Source organism: Notothenia rossii (assembly GCF_949606895.1).
Source record: "Notothenia rossii genome assembly, chromosome: 4".
Taxonomy (NCBI): Eukaryota; Metazoa; Chordata; class Actinopteri; order Perciformes; family Nototheniidae; genus Notothenia; species Notothenia rossii.
Window position 1 is genome coordinate 31,530,305 of NC_136902.1, and position 26,729 is coordinate 31,557,033.

A 26,729-nucleotide genomic window follows, 5' to 3' on the forward strand; every position below is an offset into this window, starting at 1 on the left:
AAGGTTCTGAATTCCAGCCTGAAGGCACAGAACCTTGATGAAGAGTGTCTTCACACGGTTCTTTGTGAAGCTGAATCCATCATCAACAGCCGTCCCATAACGAGAGCATCCACAGATCCCAATGACTTGGAAGCACTAACCCCTAACCATCTGTTGCTGCTAAAAACCAAGCCATCTTTTTCTCCTGGACTGTTTCATAAAGAGGACATATATGCTCGTCGAAGATGGAAACAAGTTCAGTACATCTCAGACTTGTTTTGGAAATGATGGATTAAGGAATACTTGCCTCTACTCCAGGAGCGACAGAAGTGTTCAAATGTCAAGCGCAACTTCATACCAGGAGATATTGTGCTCATAGTCGATGACTCAGCACCTCGCAATTCATGGCTTACAGGAAGGATTGTACAAACCATTCCAGACAGAAGAGGACTTGTACGTCAGGTGCGAGTGAAGACAAAAACTAGCCATCTGGACAGGCCTATCACAAAGATCTGCCTTCTACAGGAAGCAGATGAGCCGTGAGGAAATTAGTGGGTTATTGAACTTCATAGACCTTGACATTGTCGTATTTTCCGACGTGATAGTAAAGATCACTCCTTCATAGGCTAACAAATTATATTTTTTATTTTATTTTCTATTTTTTGCCTAAAGAAGAAAAGGAAACTTTAACAAATATGAAGCCATTTCTGTGTTTGTTACGATACATGTTTTTTGAGTCACTATAGGTGGTGGGCGTGTCATTGGATTTGTGTGGTGACGTTTGTGCTTATATCCGGTTGCTTTTACCCGCGCACTTGGTAATAGATGGGGGGGTGAGCTAGAGAAGGACAATTTTTGTTGACCGCACGCACGCATGCATGAACGCACGCATGCACGCATATGGATATGGAATATTGCATTTTTGCTTTGCAAATAAAAGGTCAAACGCATATTGTGTTGGAAAGACTGAGTTTTTGCGCGTCCACAGTGTTTTTTCTCTTGTTTAGTCCCTCGCGGCACTTTGTTTAAGATTACTGCCGCAATAGTGGCAATGCGAGAAAGTTACGCCGAGCGTCAAACAGCTCTTTGAAATGGAATGTAACCACCGCAGACTATCCAAAACTAAACTCGAACGGGTCTCCCCCCGCCCCCAGAACTACACATGCTGGCTAATTGTGATTCGCAACATGTTCTATCGCACGTCTCTACTGGGAATTGTAGTTTTAAAAGACGTTTTCGTATTTCCCATAATTAGAAGTTGCCAGTATTAAACTGTGTACACCCCTGGAGGTTTAGGCGATACGAAACACATTGGTGTTATCAAATTTAAAACATATAATTAATAAATGGCACATTTTGAAAATATGACAGTAGCCATCGATCATCTTAAGATAAGATAAGATAATATATACTTTATTGATCCCAAGTTGGGAAATGTTTTTGTTACAGCAGCATGTACTACTTTGTTCTACTCCACTACAATTCAGAGGTAAACCTGGCATTTTTACTCACTACATTTATTTTAATTACTTTGTAGATTCTGATTAATGATGTGAAATATTACAACCAGTAATCAGACTAATCAGACAGTAATCACAATCAGACTTTAGTTACACCTGAGTAAAATTCAGGGAAGGTGATTGTCAAGTGCCAAAATAAACTATGCAATATATTTAAGCAATAGCTCACGACAGGCCGTGGTATATGCTCATTATATCACAGCTAAGGGGCGTGGTTCGGCCCGACGCGAAGCGGTTACCAAGTGTGGCAATATGAAAGAAAAATACACACTCTAATTTAAATAGTTGTTATTAGTAAATTATGATGTTCAAAATAAAATAGTCCCTCCGTTGCCTTCTGCACAAAAGGTGGTTGCTATGCAACAACACTAACAGCAAGCGAACATATTAGACAGAGAGCGTTGATCCATTATTTGGCTGTTTATTTACATTAATGTGTATGTTGCTGTTTATTGTGCATCCACTGAAAAACTGTCCAGCATCAGTAGCATGGCTTACGTGGTCACTTGTATAGGTTGAGGTTGTTCGAGGCTGTTGCTTGGCATGGCGAGAATATTGCTCCACTTTCTCCGGTCCCCGAGATTGGGCTTCCAGTAGCTCTGGAGAGATTTGAAAACATCGTTGCTTGCTTTAAAAGTAGCACAATTCATTATGTTAAACCTTCAAAAGTATCTAGATATCCCTGCCCTAATGCCAAAGGAACTGCACACTGAATATCTTTTGCCGTTTGATGTCTATGTCTGGACCGCTGCGTCAAAAAGGAGGGCTTCTGCCCCGTTACTTTCTCCGCTGCTTTCTTGTTGCAGTATGAAAAGCAAACTGCAGGCAGTTAGCAGCGGAGAACTAACGGGGCAGAAGCCCTCCTTTTTGACGCAGCGGTCCAGACATAGACATCAAACGGCAAAACATATTCAGTGTGCAGTTCCTTTGGCATTAGGGCAGGGATATCTAGATACTTTTGAAGGTTTAACATAATGAATTGTGCTACTTTTAAAGCAAGCAACGATGTTTTCAAATCTGTAATCAAAGAGGTCCGCAAAAACGCTATCGAGCAATCAGATTGCTTGATTTGACTTGTCAGTTTTATAAATATATTTAAATGTCTTCCGTTACGAAACAAACTTACAAAGCATAAAATGGAAACATTTAAGATTAACTTCGACCTCCGGGGGGGTCTTACTATAGTATTGAGGAGTGGATTGAGCAGTGATATCTCCAGGAAAAAAAAGCACCTAAACTACGACATGCAGAGCTACGTGAAGAGCAGGAGAACAACTGGAAAAGTACCACCATTCAAAAGCTTTCTGATGCAGGTCTTGAAACAAAGCAGAGAAATTATGACCGTTAGTGGCCACAGGTGCGAAAGCTCTCTCCAGAGCTACTGGAAGCCCAATCTCGGGGACCGGAGAAAGTGGAGCAATATTCTCGCCACGCCAAGCAACAGCCTCGAACAACCTCAACCTATACAAATGAACACGTAAGCCATGCTACTGATGCTGGACAGTTTTTCAGTGGATGCACAATAAACAGCAACATACACATTAATGTAAATAAACAGCCAAATAATGGATCAACGCTCTCTGTCTAATATGTTCGCTTGCTGTTAGTGTTGTTGCATAGCAACCACCTTGCACTATGTTTTGTGCAGAAGGCAACGGAGGGACTATTTTATTTTGAACATCATTATTTACTAATAAAAACTATTTAAATTAGAGTGTGTATTTTTCTTTCATATTGCCACACTTGGTAACCGTTTTATAAAAGCAATAGCTCACGACAGGCCGTGGTATATGCTCATTATATCACAGCTAAGGGGCGTGGTTCGGCCACGCCCCCTTAGCTGTGTGTATAATGTATATTTATATATAATTAAAATTACAACCGGCCCTTTGAGTGCAACCATAATGTTGATGTGACCCGGGATGAAATTGAGTTTGACACCCCTGTTTTCAAAACCTCTGAAAAAAGAAATGTGTCTCAGAATCGAAAGGAAAAAACATATGGGAAAAACACAAAAGCATTGTACACAATTAAAAAAAAGGATAAACTGATGTTTTTAATGGATGAGAACTGCAGATATAGCTTTAAAATCATTTCACAGTGGGGGGAATACGGTTTTATTTTGAAAACTTAGAGACCGGAAATACTGTTTTCACCCCGTGAGGGTTGACGCTAACTTTACTTAAACGCTGCCGTTACACGTTCTCCTGGCGAGACCTCAAATCATCTTCGTAATATCTATCAAACTATAGATCCTACACATCCACTGGACGTGAATTCTGAAAGTACAATATACACTTCTCGATAGAAATCTAATAAAACAAAGATGTAATGGCCAAACTATCCTACAATTTAGGATTTTTCAGAGAGGATTATTTGCAGTGTTGGGACAAACACGTTACAAAGTAACGCGTTACTGAAACGCAACTACTTTTTGTGGTAACTAATAGCGTTACTAGTTACCTATTCTCATTAAGTAACGCCGTTATAGTTACTGTGATTTTAATGGGTGCGTTACTGCGTTACATTATGTCAGGGCTCACCAAACTACGGCCCGGGGGCCGGATCTGGCCCACCACCCCCTCTGCCCCCCACTACTTGAACCGGCCCTATGAGGCAAATCCCCAAAAGTCGACATGGCTTATTTTTTTCAAATTGATTTTTGGAAAATAATAACATGTCTGCGTTTGGTATTTTGTTGATTTTGTTTCAGTTAAAAAATTATATTTAGTTATAAAATAAAATTCACTATATTTGCCGAATTGTCTTTACCCGACATGATGGAGATCAAGTGAGTGACAGACAACGCACGCGTAGAGAACTGTCAGTGTTCAGGACAGCAAAAATGGCTAACGTTAACGTTAAACGAAAAGTTGATAGAGAGTGCAGAATTTTCAAAGAACAGTGGACCAACGACTATTTTTTTGTTCAGTATAATGACCGTGGCGTTTGCATTATCTGTAAAGAGAGTGTGGCGGTTTTCAAGGAATATAATCTTCGTCGTCACCACGAAACCCGCCAGAGTGACTTTGCTAGTTTGCGAGGGCAAGCAAGAGCAGACAGAATTCGCAGAATGAAAGGCGGACTGGCAGCACAACAACAAACATTCATTCGCAAAACCCAGGTAAACCAGGCTGCTGTTCGAGCTAGCTTCAAGGTAGCTCACATACTAGCTACCCATGGGAAGCCCTTCACTGATGGGGACTTTGTTAAACAATGCATCCTTGCTGTGGCCGAGGAGGTGTGTCCCGACAAGAGAGAGGCAGTCAACGGTGTGAGTCTCTCCGCGACTACTATGACCAGGCGAGTAGAAGAATTGGGGGACAACGTTTATGAGCAGCTGAACGAGAAAGCGTCACAATTCAAGTGTTTTGCTTTGGCCATGGATGAGAGCAATGATGTGCAGGACACAGCACAACTGCTCATTTTTATTCATGGGATTAGCGAAAGCTCTGAAGTGTCTAAGGAGCTGGCAGCACTAAAAAGCCTCAAAGGAACTACAACAGGAGAGGATATTTTTGTCCAAGTGTGCAAAACAATGGAAGAGTTGGGTCTAGACTGGTGTAAATTTGCCAGCATCACTACGGATGGCGCACCTAGTATGGTTGGCACGACAAGGGGGCTAGTAGGGCGCTTGAACAGCGAATTCGAGGAACGAGGTCTCACCCCCCCACTACAAGTCCACTGTCTGATTCACCAGCAAGCCCTATGCTCCAAAGTTTTGAAGTGGGCGTCTGTCATGAAGGTGGTTGTGCACTGTGTCAACTACATCCGAAAAAATGGTCTGAAACACAGACAGTTCCAGGCCTTTCTCTCCGAGCTTAAGTCTGCCTATGAGGATGTGCTGTACTACACAGAAATCCGGTGGTTAAGCCCAGGCAAAGTGTTGCGCCGTTTCTACGACCTGCTACCCGAAATCAACACCTTCCTGCAGTCTAAAGGTGAAACGGTACGAGAGCTTACCGAGCCAGAATGGAAATGGGACCTCGCATTTTTAACAGATGTGACTGAAATGTTGAACCACCTTAACGTGCAGCTCCAAGGCAAAGGGAAGCTAATCAGTGACCTGTATTCCCACATCAAAGCGTTCGAGGTCAAACTAGTGCTGCTTGTGAGACAGGTCGAAAAGCTGGACTTTACGCATCTCCCTGCCACCCAGAGCTACTGCGCTGAGAAACCACCTGTCCCGTTCCCTGTCGAGAAGTGCAAGGATGCACTGGAAATGCTTCAGTGTGCGGTTCCGTGAGCTTCATGTCAACGGTAAAGCAATAAGTTTGTTCCAGAACCCCTTTGCTGCCGATATAAATTATGCCCATCCCTCTCTTCAGTTTGAACTAGCCGAGTTGCAGAATTGTGATATCCTTAAAGACGCGTTCAAGCCTGACAGTCTCATTGAGTTCTATGCAATGAAGATGTCCACAGTTTTTGGCAGCACCTACATCTGTGAGCAAACCTTTTCCCGCATGAAGCAAACCAAGAATACAACAAGGAACAGACTCACAGATAAACACTTGCATCAGACCTTGAGACTGGCTACCACTAGACTGCAACCAGACATTGAACTTCTCATCAGCCAGAAGCAAACACACAGTTCACACTGATACGGTAAGCACACTGATTTTAACAATTACTGATTTTAATTGCAATAAATATGAAATGTGAAGGCTCTTTTTAATTTGCTATATATGTTGTAAAATTATGTCACAGAGAAAAGCAGACAGCAGCATGTCTTGCCATTTACTGAATATGGTGCTTCTTTTTTTATTTTATAGGCCTATTTATTTGACCTTTATTAAGTGCTGCACACAATTGTTATTATTATTATTATTATTATTATTATTATTATTATTATTATTATTATTATTATCATCATCATCATCATCAGGCCTACCTATAATTTATAATTTTGAACTCACCTTTGCCAGTGTCAATCACCTCAACTAGGCAGATGTTTCTTACCTTGACAGCTTTGATGTTATTTTTATTAGAAAACAAATAAATGGAATATCTGTGGTTTTTCAAATTAAAGCAAAGTGTGAAGACTCAATTGCTACTTTTGTAAACCACTAGTAAAGATGGTAAACAAATATGTGACAGGAATTAAGTGTTGATATAGTAGTGTGGAAGTAGTAGCGGGGATGGCTGTGCCGGGCTATTAATCTCTTCTACACAATGAGCTGACTCGGCCCCGGCCCCCCATCACAGTCAGGAACAATAATGTGGCCCCCAGAGAAAAAAGTTTGGTGACCCCTGCATTATGTGTTGGGACTGAACCGAATCTCCCTGCGGATGTAACTTACAGGCGAATACAGTGATGTCCTCTCACAGTACCATGGAAAAGTGAAAGTAACCAGAGAGGACTGATGATTGGTTAACGCGGGGTAACATTTCAGGGTAAGCCAATCAGAGACAGAGTTGGGCGGGTCTTGCCTTATGGGGAAAATAGATACACACGAACACTTGCTAATGCTAACATTATGATTGATTGCCAGGTATGTTGTTGAGGACATGCTGCCCATCGCAACGGTCGAGTCTGTTGCATGCCTTCAGATAACTAGTCAGCAAAAAACAACACAAAAACTTGTATTTTTATTGTTATTATTTTTAAAGTAAAGTAAAGTAACTTGTTACTCGTTACTTTTATAATTTAGTAACTAATAAAGTAACTAGTTACTTTTTGAGAACAGTAACTATAACTATTACTAGTTACTTAAAAGTAAAAGTTAAAAGTAACTTACCCAACACTGGTTATTTGTGAACATACGACCCTCCGTAGCGTTTGCATTCAACGGGAGCACTAGAGGTCGAAAACTTTAAAACGCGATTAAAGGTCCTAATAAGCGCTTGAACAATCGACCTATTTGGTCGTAATAAGGGCTTGAACAATCAACCTATTTGGTCATATGAGTTGGAGGACTTGTTGGTATTTTTAGTAGGGATGATGCCAGTTGGAACTGACCCTCTGACTATGAAACTATTGTCAGTGGCAACACCTAAATACAACTTGTGGCGTTAGATTAGAATGAAAGCTTACCTTCTCCATCTGACATTTGGCTGTACTCCAAAATACCCCCATCTGTAAAAATGAAAGGGATGATACTGATATTCACTCTTAATAGTTTGATCGGTGCTCTCTATAAAGGCCGATCAGGAAAGCTGGATCTGATCGATATGGACATAAACGCGAGTGAAGTGTAACCGGACGCGAGAGAGAGATCAGATCAGCTGCTGAGTCTGATGGAGACACGCAGCTCTGCATGATCACCTGAAGCTCCGCCTTCTGTTTAGCGAGCTGACCGGACTGCGCAAAATGCGTATATGAAGTGTCATGAATGCAAGAAATCATACCTTCGTGCGGGCGCGCTCATGTGATTGGCTGGTTTAGAATGAAGGAGCCATCGGATTGGCTATGGTTAGAAAAAATTACAAGTACGAATCGGCTGACCGTCAGGGGAGTCTAAAAAAAAACACACACGAATGCACAGCGATCCGTGCACAGAAAGCGGTTTGTGTTTGCAGGTTCAGAGGTTTTAAACGGAAAACAAATATGTATGGATCAAAAATACATATGTAAAACTTTTTCTGTATTTGGATTGTATTTACATTAATATGAAACGGAACACATTTGTGTGTGCATTGAAAAACACAAGTGTGGATCCGGAAATACAAGTGTGAATCCTTTTGCGGATCATGAAATAAAAGTGTGAATCCTTCTGTGTGCATGTGTATTATGAGACTGTTCTGAGCCCATAGACTGCATCCCTGTCCCTCATGGCTGAATGACAAGTAGCTGTATCTCATACTTTTTGATATCAATCTGTTCCAAAATCTGAAAATCAGCATGTAACCTTAAGAATTGTCACTACCGAACACATATTATCTTCAATTAAGTCAACTCTTTCGGGGTTTTATGCAAAGTATTAGGTTTTTATGTGTGAAAACCTCTTCAAAAAACGTGTATGCTAGCCACGTACTTGCTAGCATTCTTTAGTTATGCTCAATTTTAGCTAGAATCGTCACTCCCAAAACAGTCACTACCGAAACAGTCACTACCGAAACATATGGTTACGTACATGTATATGAAGTGTTTTGCTGAAAAATACCAAACAGATCACAGTGACTGAATGTATGTAAGTCGCTTTGGATAAAAGCGTCTAACAAATTACATGTAATGTTTATCACAGAATTTGATTCTATTTGTGGGGGCACCTCACCACACACACCCCCTCCCCCCCGTATTTGTAATATAAGAGCTTACCTTCTTGATGTCCCACTGAGCTGGACAGAAAAAGTGTACCTGACATGCGAACTGCGAAAAAGGGTTTTTGTCATAAAAAAACAATGGTATAAAATGTATGCCCAGAACACAAGAAACAGAGAAAAAATTGTGGTAGGCCTATGGCTAACAGAAACTCCAAAGATAATTTGGATGACATTTTCACCATCTCTTCTCATTGGTTGATCTTGGCCACCTGAGAAAAAGACAGAAAATGGGGATTAAAAACCTCAAAACACATTGAGAATGGGTAAAAAATTGCTTAATCTCAACCACTGACCTCTCCAACCTGAGTATCTTCCATAACCTGCTGCTTGTGGTTCTGAAAGGGTAAAACATGGGGAGAAAAACTTTATCCACACATGTAGAGAACAAAGTTGACCACCCTATTTCTACTTTCTCTAAATAGTGCATTTGAATCATTCTAACACAATATAGCTTCCTTAAAAACAGTAATGTTTTTTGCCTTACTTGTCTTGCTCTTGTAATCCTGTGTCAGGTTTTCTAGTAGGTCTGAGCCGATGCTCTTGGTGCAGATCAGCCGACCCACCGTCTCAGTGTCCACATTCCTCTTCATCACCCGTCCATTGTGTATGATGAGCCGTACGACGTCAGCATCAACAGCAGCGTAGATAAACCGGGTGTCGAAACTGGCTCTAAGGACACGTTGATGGATGGCAACTACTGGGCAAGGGCCACAGCAGTATATCCCTGCAGAGGAAGGTGTTTGAGTTACAGTACATGCTAAGTAGCTACAATCCCAAATAACTCACCAGGGGTGTCAATAATGTAGAAATCACAAATCTAATTAGTCTAGTATGGTGCTACATGGTTATTGATCTCTCTATGTTGAGGCAGAGATTCATAGACATATGAAACTATAAGACAGCGACTTAGCTTAGCATGTTGGCTGCCAACATTTGAGTTCAGCTTGGAGTGAGACTTTTTTTTGGTGAACCGAAAAAAGAAACGTTCATGTGTACAGTGTTACAAATGTATTGAACATGTAAAAGGGTTTCCCATTAATGTACCGGGCGCTACAGTGGAATACGCACATACACAGTTTAAACGCGACTCTTACATTGAAGGCTCAATAATCAGCTCACAGCATATAAAATAGCATATAGGTGGTAAAGTGCTATTTTGTAAGTGTGGGGGGGGGGTCTTCACCTAGGGGGGTCAGGGGGCATGCTCCCCGGGAAGACTTTTTTTTAAAATATTGAAGTTAAATACATCAACCTGGTGCACTTTGAGAACAAAACGAATGTATGGTAAACAGATTTTCTTTTTCTTTATGGATATTTTACAAATCACTCACCTTTTAAACTGTATTCTTGCTTTACTGTTATATAGTATTTCTGTTTTCATTTATTCTCATAAATGGTGACCAAAACGTTTGAGACCCACTGAGATAACTAGACTAAAGTTAACTATCTAAACAGAGAGTCCCTTACCTCACTGAGCTGTAGTTATCTCTCAGTCTGACAGGACAGAGCTCTCCCTTTCCTTGTTTTAGAAACAGCTTTTAATATCCATTAAGCTAACCAGATGCTAACAACAACAATGCAAATAGTGAGTTTGGTAGAAATATACTGTATACTATAGGCTAATAGTAAAGTTATTCAGCCATATTTATTGAAGATGTTACATTATAAATATTCCCCCAAATTATTCAAAAGCATATTCTTCCAAACTCCTTGCTGTAGTATGACACTATTGATGTGTGTAGTGAGTTTGGTAGTAATAAGCTGTAGAAAAGTGATTGAATATGTATTCTCTTTTTTCGGAGTTCCACTTTGCAGACGGTCCCTGAGCAATCGTTTCTTCTCCGGCTGCGGATAGAGACCAATGTAATGTGTCGTTCCAGCTCGGAGGACGGCGTGTATTGGCTTTTTTTTTATCAAAATGTGATTCTAGCTCGTTGTCAACATTACCACGGTACTTAGGAGACGTCATTTGTGTCTGAATAACGTTTTGTTCATCAGTTATTGATCCGTGAAATCAGAATCTTCCAATATCGTTCCAACTTTACTGAACTAAGCCAGAATACCGTCTCATTTCGTAGACCACTCGGTTTGCTGTTCCTTAACTTTATTTTTATATTTATATACATTTATTTTTGGACGAAAACTTAGCGTGAGGAAAGGCAAGTGTGGCGTGAGTGCGTGAGATATGGATTCATTGCGTGACTCTCACGCTCAATGTGTGAATGTTGGCAGCCCTTAGGCTTAGCTCTTGTTTTAGAACGATGGATAACAATTTTGTTGGCGTGGATGCCGCACTGTCTTGATACTGTGACAGAGCGCAGGAGATCAAAATACAGTTAAACATGGATTTGACTACCTCTGATTTAGTAATCAATTGTATTTCGCCTTCTTTGACATTTAATCGAAAAAAGGAAGCTCTTATGTCAACAAATTTGATATTAATCGATCAAAGCAGAGAACCCACCTCCACTCTTCTCCTGGGGGGTGGCGTCCACTACCTGCCACCCATCAAACGCTGAGCCGAGGTCTGGTCTCCTCATCCAGCACTCCACCCACACATGGAAGTTCCTGCAAGAGGACAAACACGAATGGATGATGTAAATTAACAATAATGCAAAATCAAATATGCTGGGAAAATAAGATAGCCAACTCACTTTTTTCCGTCATTATTATATAAAAAGTTGATACTGCAAAACTGGGAAAATAAGGAAGCACCTTCACTCAAAAACTGTAATATTATTTAACATTAAAGAGGCTCTATTATGCTAATTTTCAGGTTTCATATTTGTATATTGTGTCTCTACTGTGACATGTCTCCATGCTTTAATGTACAACAAGCTCTTTATTTTTCCCATACTGCCTTTTCTGCTGCACCTCTTTCCCCCCTCTGTCTGAAACCAGAGCCCAGTCTGCCCTGATTGGTTAGCTGGCCAGGTGTGATGTCGTGCCCTTTAGCCCCTATCACGTAAAATGTGGCGGGCTGCAAGCCAATAGAAGCGTGAGTGTTACATAATGATGTCATTATGTTAGGGAAAGAAAAAAAAGGAAAAGCAATAATCTTTAGCTCGTCTTTCACATCAATGTGTTTGTGTGGGTTTTTATTTAATTTTATGGGTGGTTGTTTGTTTTGCAAGTAGGCATATGCATGTGTGGTTGGTCGATCTAGTGTAGGGGATGATAACCATATTTTATCCTATCCTTTTCTTTGTTCTTTCATTTTATATTCTAGCGTTTTGGGAAGTAATGAAAATGATGCATGTTGAAATATGTTGAAATATTGAATGTAGGCAGGGTTTGAATTAGGACGATGGTCTGACGTCGTCACACTCAAAATGTGTCATGTTTACAAAAAACTATATATTAAAACTTTTCTCATTCTTAACATAGACTATATTTAGGGTCCATATGTGTTGACTCTAAAATGTGTCCGTCTTGTAACACAGAGCCCGTTTCTCAAGCCATGCCAAATGTATGTGTGTGCATAAAGATGAGTTATGATCGGTCATAATATCACAGAATGGGATTATGATCAAATTGTTACTTATGTACCGTGAGATTTACAGCAAACTTTTGGCCATAACCGTGCAGCCCTACAAATGAACTGAGATTTCCACACACATAATTTAAACTAACATAATACACCTGACCAATACAAAGCACGTGCAAATGTTTTGTGTATATTAATCATTTAAGATGGAAATTACTTCAAGTTTAATGTTACTTTTAAAGATAGTGTACTAGAGTAATAGAGTACCAGAGTAGGTCTGGACTAAGCATAGTTTAATCATCCTAAAAGATCAACTGTTTGAGAGCAATAGACACCCACCACGTGCTGTCCTTTGGTCCTGGGAGCTTTTCCCCGCTGCTTGAGAAATATTCCTCAATTATCAGGTTGCTGTTAGCGTCATGGGCAGCGTTAAAAACTGTCACCACCCTGGAGGGAACACCCAGCACTCTCATCACTGGAAAAAAACACAAAAAAAGTCACACTATACTAGACTAGATGGACCAACATTTTGAAATGATCTGTTAGGACAAATTATGGCTTGATATGTTAAGCCTGTAAAGACAAAACATTCCTTTTTTATTCAAATAACGTAGCGATGATGATGAAAGCAGGGACAGCAAACCCTACCTAAAAGTCGACAGGTTTGTGCCATTATGAAAGATTTATTAGAAACAGGCTAACAGCTTGCTTAGGTTGAAAAGCCCTTTATTTAGGTTTATGATCCTAGGATTGTCCCTTTCAGAAACTACTAGAAGAACAAAGGAATGGGATAAAACTACTAAATAACATAAGCCAATGCAAATACTGTATCAATATAATAGATTAAAACAGGTTCAGGTGGATTTAGCTTATAATACTTGTAAGCCAAGTTTGATATCTTCCTTAATCATAGGCCAAACTTAAAGAGATGTAAGGCAACTCTTTGGTGTCGTTGATGGCTAAATAACACTTGATTGTCAGCCACGATTTTAGAACTCTAGTGTCCTAATTTATACCGTACCGGTGCAGAGGACAGATGCAAAGACCCAGCACTGTCCGTAGCGTACGGGTTTGCAGTTGGACAAGGCCCATTGGTGGAGGATGTCAGCGCTGCTGCTCCACTCTGCGGGACTGACACCATCTTTGTAGTCGCCTGACCAATTTCCCATTAAAATACCCAGGTCGTCGTCGCAGTTAACCTTAAGACAGTAGACACACATTACATTCTTTGTATAACTGTGTCAGAAAAAATTGTGAACCATTTTCTAGATTAAATGTGTGTGTTTAAGTCTTAATAACAGGCTTAAAATACATTTGCCAGAGCAATTCTTCTAAGTGATATTTTTTAGACTCATTTCAACCTGAAAAGGCTGAAGTGCACGACTACCTCATGTTCAAAATAGGACCAATGCAAATAAACAATACACAATTTAAAAGTTGGCCATGACATTTATCTCACATAACTTTCTACCAAACAATATGTACCTGTGTTTAGAAAAAAATATTCATATTTTCACTTCCTATTTAGTAGCACTTTTGCCTTGTTGGCCGAAATAATTACACCAAAAATGTTATCCTAAAGACTTATTTAAAAGTGCCTAAAATGGAACTGGCACAATCTTTAAACTGTTCTTAAGTTATAAACAAGATATAGAAAAACAATTTCGATCAGACTTATTTGCCTCACGAGGCTTCTGTATATTATTGATAATATAATTAAAAACATTCCACATTAGAGGGAGTACATGTGCTTGTTTTACATATCCATCACAAAGAGTAAATGTGAATGTTGCTGCTCACCATAGCACAAATCACCCGGCTGAGGTAGATGGGGTCTGCTCGTCGATTGTAGTCTTTTTCTTTGTTCTTGAAGTGCCACCGGCTGACCTGCAGCAGCTTCATACACGCCTCCAGGACTCCAGGCTCATACTTTATGTTCAGACAAGGAAACATACAATTCCTGTACTGTATTCTTACCATCACATAATGCTGTGACCCGTTCATGAAAGCTGAGCATCACCTACCTGACCAAACATCCAGGGTCTTTCATTAATGTTTTGAGGGGTGCCCGTGAACAAAATGCCGCAATCACTCTTGATATACTCTTCTCTTTGGGCGTTCAGTGGCATGTACACTGGATCCTCTGAAAGGCAATAGCAGTGGAACGGGTTCACCTCTAAAACAAGGTAACAGCAACACATTTAGACAATAAAAGGAAGGAATATTACTAAATGGTACCACCTTTCAGCCAAGGGTTGCAGAGTAGCACAAATGTTCCCACTTCAAAGGTACTTCTGTTCCTATGTATCGTCTCAATGTGGAGGAAGAGGTGATACTGAGCCACTGGGGAATTAACAGGGGAGCAGATGTGGATGGTGACTGACTTCGAATGAATGTCGCCTGGGTAGATTTTGGCTGACCAGCCTTGGGGGTCGTGTTCCTCGTCAGAGATCTGGACTATGATCCTGTCTGAATGATTTCCTGCAAGGTGAAACAACTAATTATACTAGTTACCTAAAGTGAGAATAAAGAAATAACAAGAAAAAAACGTTTAACTTATAAGCTATATGAACATTTCTCCATTCAATACTAGAAGGGGTTTTGTTACAACATCTATTTGTTTTTGTACAACCAGTAGCTAATGGTGGCTAATTTTAGCTTAGCAAACGGAGCATTATCATTATAATGTTTTTTTCTCATCTAACTCAAGAGTAAATAACAGTATTTCTATTTCCAAATATTTTAAATTAGTAAAACAATTAAAAGTCAGTAAATTGACTCAGTGATAACTTTGTGAACTTTGCTAACATTTGCAGCTAAACTACTGGGGCCGTATTCACAAAGGATCTTAGGGCTAAAAGTAGCTCCTAACTGGCGAATTTAGGAGAAACTCCTAAACATAATGGGCGTGTCAGTCTTACATTTAGGACTCCTAATTTTATTCACTAAGAGCAATTCACAAAGTATTTTAGGCCTAAAAGTAGCACCTAAGTTTGGGAGAGCTTAAAAGTCCTCTAGAGGACTCCTAACTCAGTAAGACCTATTCACAAAGAATCTGAAAATGGCTGCGAGACGAAATGTTTTGGAGACAATGGAAGACTGTGAATTGATCAAGAGATATAGGCTAAATCGTGAGGGTATCAAACTTGTTGTGGAATTAGTGCGGGATGCAATAACATCCCCGACTAACAGGAATAACCCGATTAGTCCGGAAATAAAATGTTTGGCAACACTACGATATTTAGCAACAGGGAAAATGCAACTTTGCAATGCCGACGATTTAGGAATATCTCAACCATCAGTCAGCCGTGCCATAAACCAAACCATCAACGCGCTCTCTAGACCACATATCATCCAACAGTTTATCCGGTTTCCTTTGGACAATCAACAACTACACACAGGATCAAAGCCAACTTCATGGCAATTGCAGGTATGCCCGGTGCGGTCGGTGCTATTGACGGGACGCACATAAAAATAATTGCGCCATCAAAAGATGAGGACGTGTTCGTCAATAGAAAGAAAGTACATTCCATCAACACGCAGATTGTTTTCATTCATCATGATAGGGGGACTTGAACGGCGGTATGGGCTGTTATTGAAAGTGTTTAAGTGCTGGAAATATGCTCATTGGATAATAGTTTGCAGGGTGCTTTTAATTGCCTCCTTGATTTAATGCAATTTACGTATTTTTATTTTTTGCTCTCTCTCTTTAACGTGCATATACAACGTCATTATCGTGGTCTGCCCAAACTTGTCATCATACGTGTATTCTGCTAACTGCACTGTCCATAACTATTTGATAGGAATACATTTCTAGCCTAGGCTATTTCCTTGTTTTTCGGTGATTTAGAGGGCTCGTTTGTGAGATGTTGCGGATGAGTTTCACCGAGACCGCCTGCTCTGAACAACCAATCACCGTACTGACCGCTTCTAAACTCATGCACGAGAATCGACGTAATCCATAGCAACGGCGCGTCACTCTTAGTTCACTCTTAGTGATTTATCCTTAGTATGAGTAGGTCTCAGCAGCTTTGTGAATAACTTTTAAGAAAAAACTCCCACGTAAAATGTTTTAAACGCTTTGTGAATACGGCCCCTGGTCATACAAGACCAAGTAAAACTACTGTATATCAACTCCCCTGGGTGCATTGGATCAAACAAGTGTGCTTTTTATTTCTTTTGGATGTAATTTATCATAGCCTATGTAAGGACTGGACAATTATTTCCTTCATAAATGCTACAGTCCAGGGACGTGCACAGGTACGGGCTAATGTTGCCCGGGCAACGGCCCGTTTGGCTGACCTGCCCCTCCGGAGAGAGCGAGAGTTTCTTTTTCTTTTTTCTGTTGTGGCCGAATCAACATGATAAGCCCACAGTTAGTATTGTTGCGTCTCGCTGCGGGAAACACAGTCAGCGCTGTCATGCCGGTCCGTTAAGAGCACCTCAGTGTCGGATTTTGGAAACTTTTTTGAGTTGTCTCATGGCAGCTATAAAGGCCCTGACACACCAATCAGTCACCAGAGAACTCGCCGTCGCTGACGCCGACTGTTGCGTCGGCATGTTCTCCTGCGTCTTGGCTATGTGTCGCACTGGAACACACCGCAAAGACTTCAGCCGAGCATGTACGAACTGTGCATGCTTGAGTGGCAATAACTCTCCTTACCAGCAGGCGGCGGTAGTGTGTATTCGTCATTCAAAAGAGGCAACAACCGGAAGACGGAGAAGAAGAACAGTCTACGTCAGGGGTGCCCAACCAGTCGATCGCGAGATGTGTCTAAAAATAGAACAACAACATTCTGTTTTATCTTTAATGTCCTGTAACATAATCTTCCTGTGCCAGAATAATGCACTTGAACGCATCAAAGCTTTGTGATTGGCCGGCGTGACCCCATGTGTCGGGGCGTGGCTGGTGGGCAGTGGGCTGTAGGCTTGTTTGAGACAAGCGAGACCTGCGCAGACCTGCGCAATTTCGATCAACGTCTTGCTACTGCGTTGCATGATGGTTAGTCATTTTGTCCGACTTGCTCTGGAGGCTAGCCTACATGAGACGTTGAAATCTCGCGGGACAAAGACGCCCGCAGCCTTGAGAGCGAGGCGCGGCGAGGCGGCGCAGTTTCTCTCCACGGGCTGCGGAAGCGAAATGCTTGATGGGAAACGACTCACTGGTATCTTGAGCTGAGCTCTCATTGGTGGTTTTTACCACGTGCTGGTGATGAAACTCTCCAATTGGCTCGGCAAAAGTTTGTTGTTGTTTTGTGTCAGTTTTACGTCGCCCCCTCCAGTAACATTTTTCATCATTGTTCCACAATGTTTATCATCATGAAATTAATATGTTATACTATACTAGCACTGCTTACCGTTTTCATACTTTATATATCTTAGCATATTCATACACACTGTTCATACTGCTCACAGGCTGCTGTGTATATTCATACCCCTCACTGTTTATTCATCATTCAATTCATTCTATATTTTGTTCTGTAGATTGTGTACATTACTTTTCACTTTACTGCTTGTTGCACTCCTGGTTAGAAGCTAAACTGTATTTCGTTGTCTCAGTACCTGTAATCTGTGCAATAACAATAAAGATTAATCTAATCTTGAGCAGGAACAAATGTGTTTACTTAGTACATATCTGACATTAACGATTAAACACATGTGTGCATTCTTTATAAATGCAAACCGAGTCAAGCCGACTCTGGAGGCGGCGGTAAGCGGTATGCACCTTAAAGGTGTTTGCAATCCGCCAAAAAACCGAGAGAAGAAGAAGAAGAAGGCGAAGAAGAAGCCGACTTAGAACTGTCCGACTTCAGGCGAGCTTTTTGAGACCTCCCCGGCTGCGATCGGCTATTCTAGTCTACTTTCGAGGCGAGCCGCAACGCGTCTCAAACAAGCCTACTATTTTGCTGACGTTGTCCGTGTCAACAGGAGTGACAATCCGCACACACACAAGACCGCAATTATGGCAGAAGCAAAAAAGTCCAAAATATATAATTTTAACTCCGAGTGGGAGGATGATTATTTTTGTATCTGTTCCAATTCAAAGTCCATCTGTCTCATCTGTAATGAGCTGCGTGGCTTTATCGAAGAAAGGTAATTTAGGAGCGGCATTTCAAAACAGTGTACAAACGCTACGAGACGGAATTCCCTCCTGAAAGGACAGCTAAATGCACAGCAGTCCATTTTCACCAGGCCCAACAACAAGAGCAAGGCTGCTACCATAGCATCTTATCGTGTCAGTCACGTTCTTGTAAAAACACATGAAGTCTTTCAAAGACGGCAAAGTTGTGAAAGAAGCATTCCTGGAGGCTGCCGACGCGCTTTTGGGGGACAGTAAAAATAACAGTAGCATTTCAACAGGTTTTTGATATAATAAAAACTCAAGTTAGATAACAACAAAAAAAGGGTTTGATTCTATTAATTTAGTCTTTTATTGCACTTTGGCAGCAGATTCCTGTGTAGCTTCAGATCTGAGTTGTCTTATTAGTAAGCCTAATTTATACTTTTGTAGCAACACTATTTTTATATAATGGCAAAGAAAGGGTTCAGAGTATTTTCTTTTTTTCCTGTGTCATATGTGGCAGCACTGTTCAATGTTTATTGAAAACATTACCCACTGTAGTATGTGACGCGTGAATACAACTCTGTATCAACAACACTGTTGTGTAACTTCAGTTATGTGTGTAGATTAGAAAGAGGTAAGATAAAGGATCTGCAGTATTTTATGAAGTATTCATCGTACAAAGGTCAGTTTTATACAAGTAGAAATGTGTATTTACCTGGTAGTAGGCTGTCAGTAATGGCTACGCCTCTCTATTTGGACCATGATTTGGACTGGTAGATCTCGGCAGACTGGCAACTTTAAAAGTAGCTCTCGGTTCAAAAAAGGTTGGGCACCCCTGGGCTACATGATACAAACAAACAACAAATAGCGTGTGCGTTCCGTTTTCACTCTCGTCCATCAAATATATGTTTTATGCGGTACTGGAGCCATCAGCCATTGGAGTGTTGCTTGTGGAAGACATTCTCAAGCAACCGTTTCACTTTTCATGCACTGATTCGCTAGCTGAACAGCCAATCAGAGTGATTTCTTTGTCCGACTGCCTGTGGCCGACGCACAGCCGATTCAACATCAAGGCCAAATAAGGCGTGTCACGGCCGACGGTGCGGGACACACCAAATTGAGTTTGGGCGACAGGGCAAGCTTCGTCGTCCGACTAACGAAACGGCCGATTTCGGCCTGGTGTGTCCGGGCCACACCAGGGGACTTTACTTCCTCTTGTTCCAAATGTCTGTGCACATCCCTGCTACAGTTTTGGTTTAATGCTTAATGTTAGAATAATTTATCCCATCTTTTTTTACCCAGAAAGACCTCGAGGACCAGGTACTCTGTTTGTGGATTCCACAGCCGCCAGTGGAACCACAGAGTCAGTTTGAAAGGTTTCCCTCGTCGCACCACCAGGTGTTTTTTGCTGAGGCCGTGTGTCTCATGAGAAATGCTGTTTTCCTCAGCCTCATAGTTGACAATCTTCAGTTGGCAATGGCTATTGTTAAAGCCTGGGTAAAGAAAGGTTACTTATTATAAAAAACACATTAAAGATCTGCTATCACTCAGAGAACCGAAATAAAAGATGCAGGAAAGATGGAAGTTGTGTTAACGTTGAAGGAAACCAGTCATCATATAGTTCAGGAAAAATACTAGACTAAATAATTGTTATTAAAGACGAATTAGGAAGTTGTATTTTGGCCATCATTGGGAAAAGTCTATTATGAATTCTCAGCATAATGTAATTCAACTGGTGAGCGAAAAACTTGACTTTTGCAACTCCTTTTGACTCTGTCTTCAGTAGAATACCATGATAAAAATGCTATAATGTTGTTACTCACATATAAATCTGATTTATGTGGAGGTAACTGATGTTATTTATCCAATGTGGGATGGGTTTAATCACGTTCGAAAGTGTCTTACCAAGCAAGAATTATTTGACCATATGGTAATTTAGCACAAACATTGCAACAAAAAAAACTAATTTGATTTTAAAGAAACCGAAAAGCATTAACACAGCTTTCTCTTAAGCAGATCTTAAAGTTTAGCATGGTTTGGAGATTAAACTCACCATTGATTTGTTGTGTGCTCTGCTGCATGAAGTCCATGGTGTGACAGCTGGAGCTGCAGGTGAAGGAATGACAGGCGACTCCACCTTCCCTCTGATAAGTAACTCCCTCCTTTGTTATGACTGTGACAGGTCTTTTTGTTTGTTTGTCTATTTCTTTCTATCTTCAGATCAAGTCCAGGTTGCAACTCATTTTAAAAGGCTTTTCTAACGGCTGCAATAAAAAAAAATCGATATAAAAAATGATCGCCGCAGCAATAAAGAAAAAAATGTAAACAAATGTATTTTATTTGGTTTTAATAATGTTAAATACTCTGTAATGATTTTTATTTATTTTTATGTTGACTTGATTTAGTGAGGTGTTAACATTACCAATATATAAGAATATTAATGTTCACACAAGCATGACAATATAACTCAATATCATCCACAATATTTGTTTGGAATTGTAGTTTCTTAATTGATCTTGCTTTCATTATTTTAAGTAAGATCATTATAAGGCACTGTTGTTAGTATGAGTTCTTTCAAAGTTGTATTTTAATCTGATATTACTCCCATTTTGTTGAAATGGACTTTTCTATTTTAGTGAGCTTATTTTACTGAATGTATCCAGACAGCCCTCCGTTGGAAGTGAGACACTACATGCAAATTACAGCTGATCTCGAAGGAGAACAATACAGAACTCTTTAAGATTGTTACTTAGTGCTAATATTTGCTAATTAGCACTAAGCACAAAGAACAGTTGAAGCTGAGGGGGAGTCATTGTTGGATACTTTCAGTCAAATTTGTATCGAATGGCAACTCAAGATGAACATTCAAAACCTTTTATTAATCATCCTGTGTGTTATATCGTCCAGTTTAATTTTTTACTCCCGGTACGCTTATTATTTGGGAATATTTCTTGATTAAAATATATTCCATGAGATCTGTCTGATCTGGTCCTGACTATTTCTCATATTTACTATTGTTGGTATTTCCTCCATCCGCTTTTTATTCTTTATTTTTGTTTCATTAACCCTTCCCCATGGGATTTACATTTTCACATATATCCTCCAGCTCACCATACAGTTTGTAATGTGTACTATTTTAGCAAAAAAGGAAGTGATACAAATACAAATATATAAAAGTAACAAACCCAGAAAAGATTGTGCAGGAAAGTTGGAAAAACCCCAGGAGCTTAGGTAAAATCTCCCCTGACACTCGAGATACATGTTACCTACACATATCGAGATCTTGAAATATAAGGAAAACAAATAACATGGTAAAAAACCTGGCAAACTAAACACATTCAATATCTTCCATGGAAGCTGCAAACAGTGATTTAACGTTTTGATGCAATCAATTGGGCAGATGCCTTTCCCTGGAACTGAGACATGACAGTAATCAGCCTGCACACACACCCTGTGCACACCTTTAGTAAAGTATTCGTTTATTTGTCGTTGGGGACATCACAAGGCATTTAAAAAGATAAAACATACGTCACTGACAACAACATAGACACATATAAAAAAGAACAGACATAAAAAAAACGAAATCGGCAGACATGACAAGGGGCCTAGGCCCTCATTTGCAAGAAGGGGGGGGGGGGGGGGGGGTGGGGGGTGGGGGGTTCATAAACAGTGTGTGTAAAGTCAAACAGAGCCTAAGGCTCTAATAAATATAAAATAAAAAACAGATTACAAGTAGTCGAAAAATATATATATAAATACATATCAATAACAAAATAGCTCCATTTTAATAAATTACATCATTAGCGTTACAAATATGTTTCATTTAAATACAAATTACCCATTAATAGGGATAGAAAACGAGTGTGTAATGATCGCAGGCGTTCCTGCCTCCTCTAACAAGCTGGGTGTAATCACCCTAATCACAGAGCCCAGTGCTGCATCCTGAAGAAGGAGTTAAATAGTTGGTGCGTGCGAGCCGGGTAGACTGAAGCGTGTAGACGGGAGGCATTTCTATAATATAAGGGTTGCAAAAGAAGTGCACAGTCGGTGGAGGCAGTGGATCCCTCCAGAAATGCAGAAGAACTTGCAAAGTCACCTACGGGGGTTTTAACTTCATTTCCCAAAATTAGTCTCCAGAAAGGCAGACTTCCTTCAGGTAAAAATGAAGGAGGACACTGAAGGAGTAGCATGGACGCCTGCTTCAGCCAGATATCCTGTGGCATCCATTACGTTGAAGCCAACAGCACTTCCCATGTTCAGTGGCAACAAATGCGAATTCCAAAGATGGAGGGTGGACTGGGAGGCACTTCAGAAGCAAGGTGAGCCAACAGGATCAAAGGAGGTGAAGCAGGTCCAACTGCTGGACAGTCTCGAAGACAAAATGACAAGAGATCTTCGCCTCACTGCCTACTACACTGCTGATGATATCTTCCGTGTCCTAGTGTCCCGCTATGGAAATCACACATCCATCGCCATCGAAATAGTGGATGAGTTACAGAAGAAGCCAGCTGTCAGAGGATATCAGCAACGTAAAATTGTGGAATTGATCCAGACTGTTGAAAAAGCTCTTCAAGATTTGAGTGACAGCTGTGACCTGTAGACTGAGTTTTCAAGATGGCGCCTGTGTCGGCTCGCCGCTCCCTCAGCTCTCTTCCTTTCGCGATCCTACTTTTGTTTTATGTATGTCAGAATGTCTCTGCTCTGCTCTGCTACAATCGCCAAGCCCTCCTCCACCTCAGACCCTCATTGGAGTGTATACTGCTGCCCAAACCTACATCTGGCAACCATAACTCGTCCCCCCCACTCTACTGTCGGATATTCCAAACTACCTGCGCCGGTTCCCCTGCATCCTGCCTTGCCGAAAGCGCTTTAGACGTTGGGGAAAGCGTGGTGGTGCACTGGTCAATCTTAAGGCATACCTGACGGCTTCTTCTGGGACTTATCCACGCCTCGGATGTCATGGCCCTCCTGCTGCACGCCATGTGAGGGATCGATGGATTCGCCCTGTCTTTCCGGAGCTATGCTGGGCCCACTGGCAGCTCCTCCTGTCCGTCCGACTGCTCCCGGCCCGCGTGGCGTTCAACACGCACATCTTCGTCCGTTGAGACGCACTACACCTTCGGCCGGCCCGGAGCAAAAACTTTGCATGGCTTTGCTAAATGCTAGGTCGATAGCAAACAAAATATTCCTGCTAAATGACTTCTTCACCTCTCGTGATCTGGATTTTATGTTTCTGACGGAGACCTGGGTCCACGCTGGTGAGTATACACTGTTCTCTGAACTTCTTCCTCCTGACTGTACATTCTTCAGCTCCCCCAGTACCACCGGCCATGGTGGGGGAATAGCATCAGTGTTTAGAGCTAGCCTCCAATGCAGATTGCTTCACCCTGTAACTAGCTATGCTAGCTTTGAGTTGCAGCTTTTTGAACTTAACCCGTCCTCGCCTATACTCTGCGCAGTCGTGTATGGTCCGCCAAAGTGCAATAAGGATTTCATAAATGACTTTGCTGACTTTCTGTCCGGGATCATGGTAAAATATGATCGTATTTTGATGAATGTATTTTGAATGTCCATGTGTGTTGCGAGTCCAAACCTCTGGTTAGGGATTTTTTAAATCTCCTCGATTCATTCGGTCTCATTCAGTCCGTAGCTGGCCCATCACACGAAAAAGGACACACTTTAGATTTAGTATTATCGTTTGGACTGTCTGTATCCGTGGATGAAATCTGTGTAACGCGTATCTCAGACCATTTACCGGTTCTGTTTACAACCTCGATCCCTTCCGCAGGAGTCGAATCAGGTGCTCCTGGGCGTCGTCTGCGTTCGATTAACTCCTTGACTGCCTCACAGTTTTCTGATGTTTTTAATGTTTCCCTGATCTGTAAATTAGATGTGAACTGTGCTTTTAACCCTTTAACTGCCGGACCAAGAAAAAAGCTATGTAAAAAAATGTTTTTTGCATTTTCTTATCAAATGGGCCACAAATAAGCACAAACACATTTTTTTTTTTGAGCCTCTACCAAATGGTCGAGCTGGTCTTCTATGGTAAAAGTAATCATCATATACAGTACAGTATTTTTATGAATCAAACTCAAATAAAACACAAACTCAAATACATGTCTTTCTTTTATGGAAAATGAGCAATATATACAACCAGATATATTCATAAAAGATAATAAATTATAATTGTAAAAGAAAAAAATGGAAAAAAGTAATGTAAAGTGTTTTTCATGATAAAAAAAATACTTGCTCATCTTACTGTATGCTGAATTGGCCTAACAGGAAACCACTGGCCTAACAGCACATGTCCATATCCTGTGTTGGCCAAACTTGCTCATCTGTGTGCAATTTTGGGCTGAATGCCATTCATGAAAGGTGCTATATAAATTATTATCATTCTTTCACTCTGAGATTCATAAGGCAGTACTAGATTTAGTAATATTACCATGAATCTAGCCATTTATTTACCATATTTTATTGGAAAACATCTCTGAAACTCATATTGCTAGCTTATCATAAAAGGCCAATTCGACCGATTGGTTGAGCATATTTTCAAAAACATAATTACACCCTTGTTAAAACTTTTTTTGTGCATCAAGTTATCTAATTATGTTCAGTCAGTGCTCTGACAATAAAATATGTCAAAAAGGATATGTTTACTACGGAGCCCCTAAAGGGACATGAAAAAAAAAAAAAAAACAGAGAGAGAAAAAAAAAAGTCAGGATAACGGGTTAGTATCTCGTGCGCACGACTTAGTATCTCGTGCGCACGAGATACTAACCCGTTATCCTTACTTTTTTGGGGGGAGAAAGTTACCGGTGCGCCAAGGAGGAAGTGAAGCGCACAGGACACAACCATTTCATTGCAGACTGTTATGTTTACGTGGGGAAATGACAGTGCATTATTTGAGATATATTTCGTACTCAGACTTCACTTTAAGGACATTTCGGCCAGGGGTGTGTGGTCACTCCAGGAGGCAGCGGAACGTGTAACTTAGAGAAGAGCAGCACCAGCACTGTCCGATTACTCCCCCTTTTATTAGTTTTATGAAGGAGATCGCCGGTCATCAGGACGCATGATGGGCGGACTGGGACTAAAAATCAGCCCGGGAATTGCACCCTGCCCAGCCGACGTAAACTGTCAACGGGGGGGGCAGTCAGCCACTGGCTCTGTGTGTGTGTTCTGAGTGTTTGTTTCCCTATAAAAAAGCTGCGGGGGAAGCAGGTACTCTGCGAGTCACGGACATTAATTCATAGATCAAAGCAGACTGGTTTACAAACTCTCCTGTTTTGCCAATCCGGTGCTTAAACCAATAGCTCTACACCCCTGGCCGAAATGTCCATAAAATTAAGTCTGACTTCAAAATATAGTCTATCTCAAATAATGTATGCTCTGTCATTTCCCCACGTAAAAATAACAGTCTGCAATGAAATAGTTGTCTAATGTGTGTTCCACTTCCTCCTTGGTGCATCGGTAACTTTCTCAAAAAAAATAAAGTCAGGAAAACGGATTTGTTTCTCGTGCGCACGAGAAACGAATCCGTTTTCCTGACTTTATTTTTTTTCTCTCTCCATTTTCTTTTTCCATGTCCCTTTAGGGGCTCCGTAGTTTACCTTACAAAAGTTGACAAAAAAGAGTGATTTCTTCAGCAGTGATTTTTAGCATTGCCAACTTTCTCAGTTGAAGCTAGCTGAAGGGCATTCTGTTTGAACCACAGTGACATCTAGAGGTTGTTTTGTGCATAAAATGACAACCAAAGGGTAGAGCTGGCTGAATCAGATGGAGTTCAACTTTTTTTTTTTTTTCAACAAGATATCAAGACGAGATATGTGCTCTACCAAATGGTGGTGCTGGCAGTTAAAGGGTGTTAATGCTGATGAGCTTATCTCCATGTTTGACTCAACATGTACACTAATTTTGGATTCTGTTGCTCCTTTTACGCTTAGACGCACCAAAGTTTTCTCAGAGCCTTGGCTAAATGACTGTACTCGTGCCCTCAGACGCGCTTGCAGCCGCGCTGAGAGACAATGGAAAAAGGATAAACTCCATGTCTCCTTAGAAATCCTTCGTGCTTGTCTTTCCGACTACCAGACGGCAGTCAAAGCAGCCAAAACAGAGCACATTTCTCTGTTAATCTCCAAAAACAGCCATAAACCTCAGGTTCTTTTTAATGTCCTCAACTCGATCATTAATCCCTGTGATGCTTCTCCAATTGTGCCATCAGTTACTCTCTGTGATAAGTTCCTTACATTTTTTATCGAAAAAGTATCTGCTCTTAGGCTAGCCCACACTAGTGCTACCCCAGATCCTGCTCCTTTCCTGTGCCCTGCTGTCCTCGACCACTTTGAGCCTGTATCCCTCTCTTCTCTCTCGGATGTGGTCAAGCACCTGCGGCCGACAAACTGCAGCTCAGAT

At 40.9% G+C, this 26,729-nt stretch overlaps 1 protein-coding gene across 1 annotated transcript in view; it reads right to left on the bottom strand.

Annotated features, from left to right (window-relative positions):
- Positions 1-26,729, bottom strand: part of LOC307036707 (protein-glutamine gamma-glutamyltransferase 5-like) — a 69,377-nt gene that overhangs the window by 29,208 nt on the left and 13,440 nt on the right. The window contains exons 2-12 of the mRNA XM_079677251.1: positions 14,491-14,730; positions 14,274-14,392; positions 14,050-14,178; positions 13,271-13,448; positions 12,589-12,724; positions 11,227-11,330; positions 9,247-9,486; positions 9,056-9,097; positions 8,942-8,971; positions 8,758-8,808; positions 7,534-7,575 (exon numbers count right to left, since the gene is read on the bottom strand). Coding sequence (XP_079533377.1) covers positions 7,534-7,575; positions 8,758-8,808; positions 8,942-8,971; positions 9,056-9,097; positions 9,247-9,486; positions 11,227-11,330; positions 12,589-12,724; positions 13,271-13,448; positions 14,050-14,178; positions 14,274-14,378 — 1,057 coding nt within the window. The 5' untranslated portion in view covers positions 14,379-14,392; positions 14,491-14,730. The remainder of the gene's footprint in view (positions 1-7,533; positions 7,576-8,757; positions 8,809-8,941; positions 8,972-9,055; positions 9,098-9,246; positions 9,487-11,226; positions 11,331-12,588; positions 12,725-13,270; positions 13,449-14,049; positions 14,179-14,273; positions 14,393-14,490; positions 14,731-26,729) is intronic.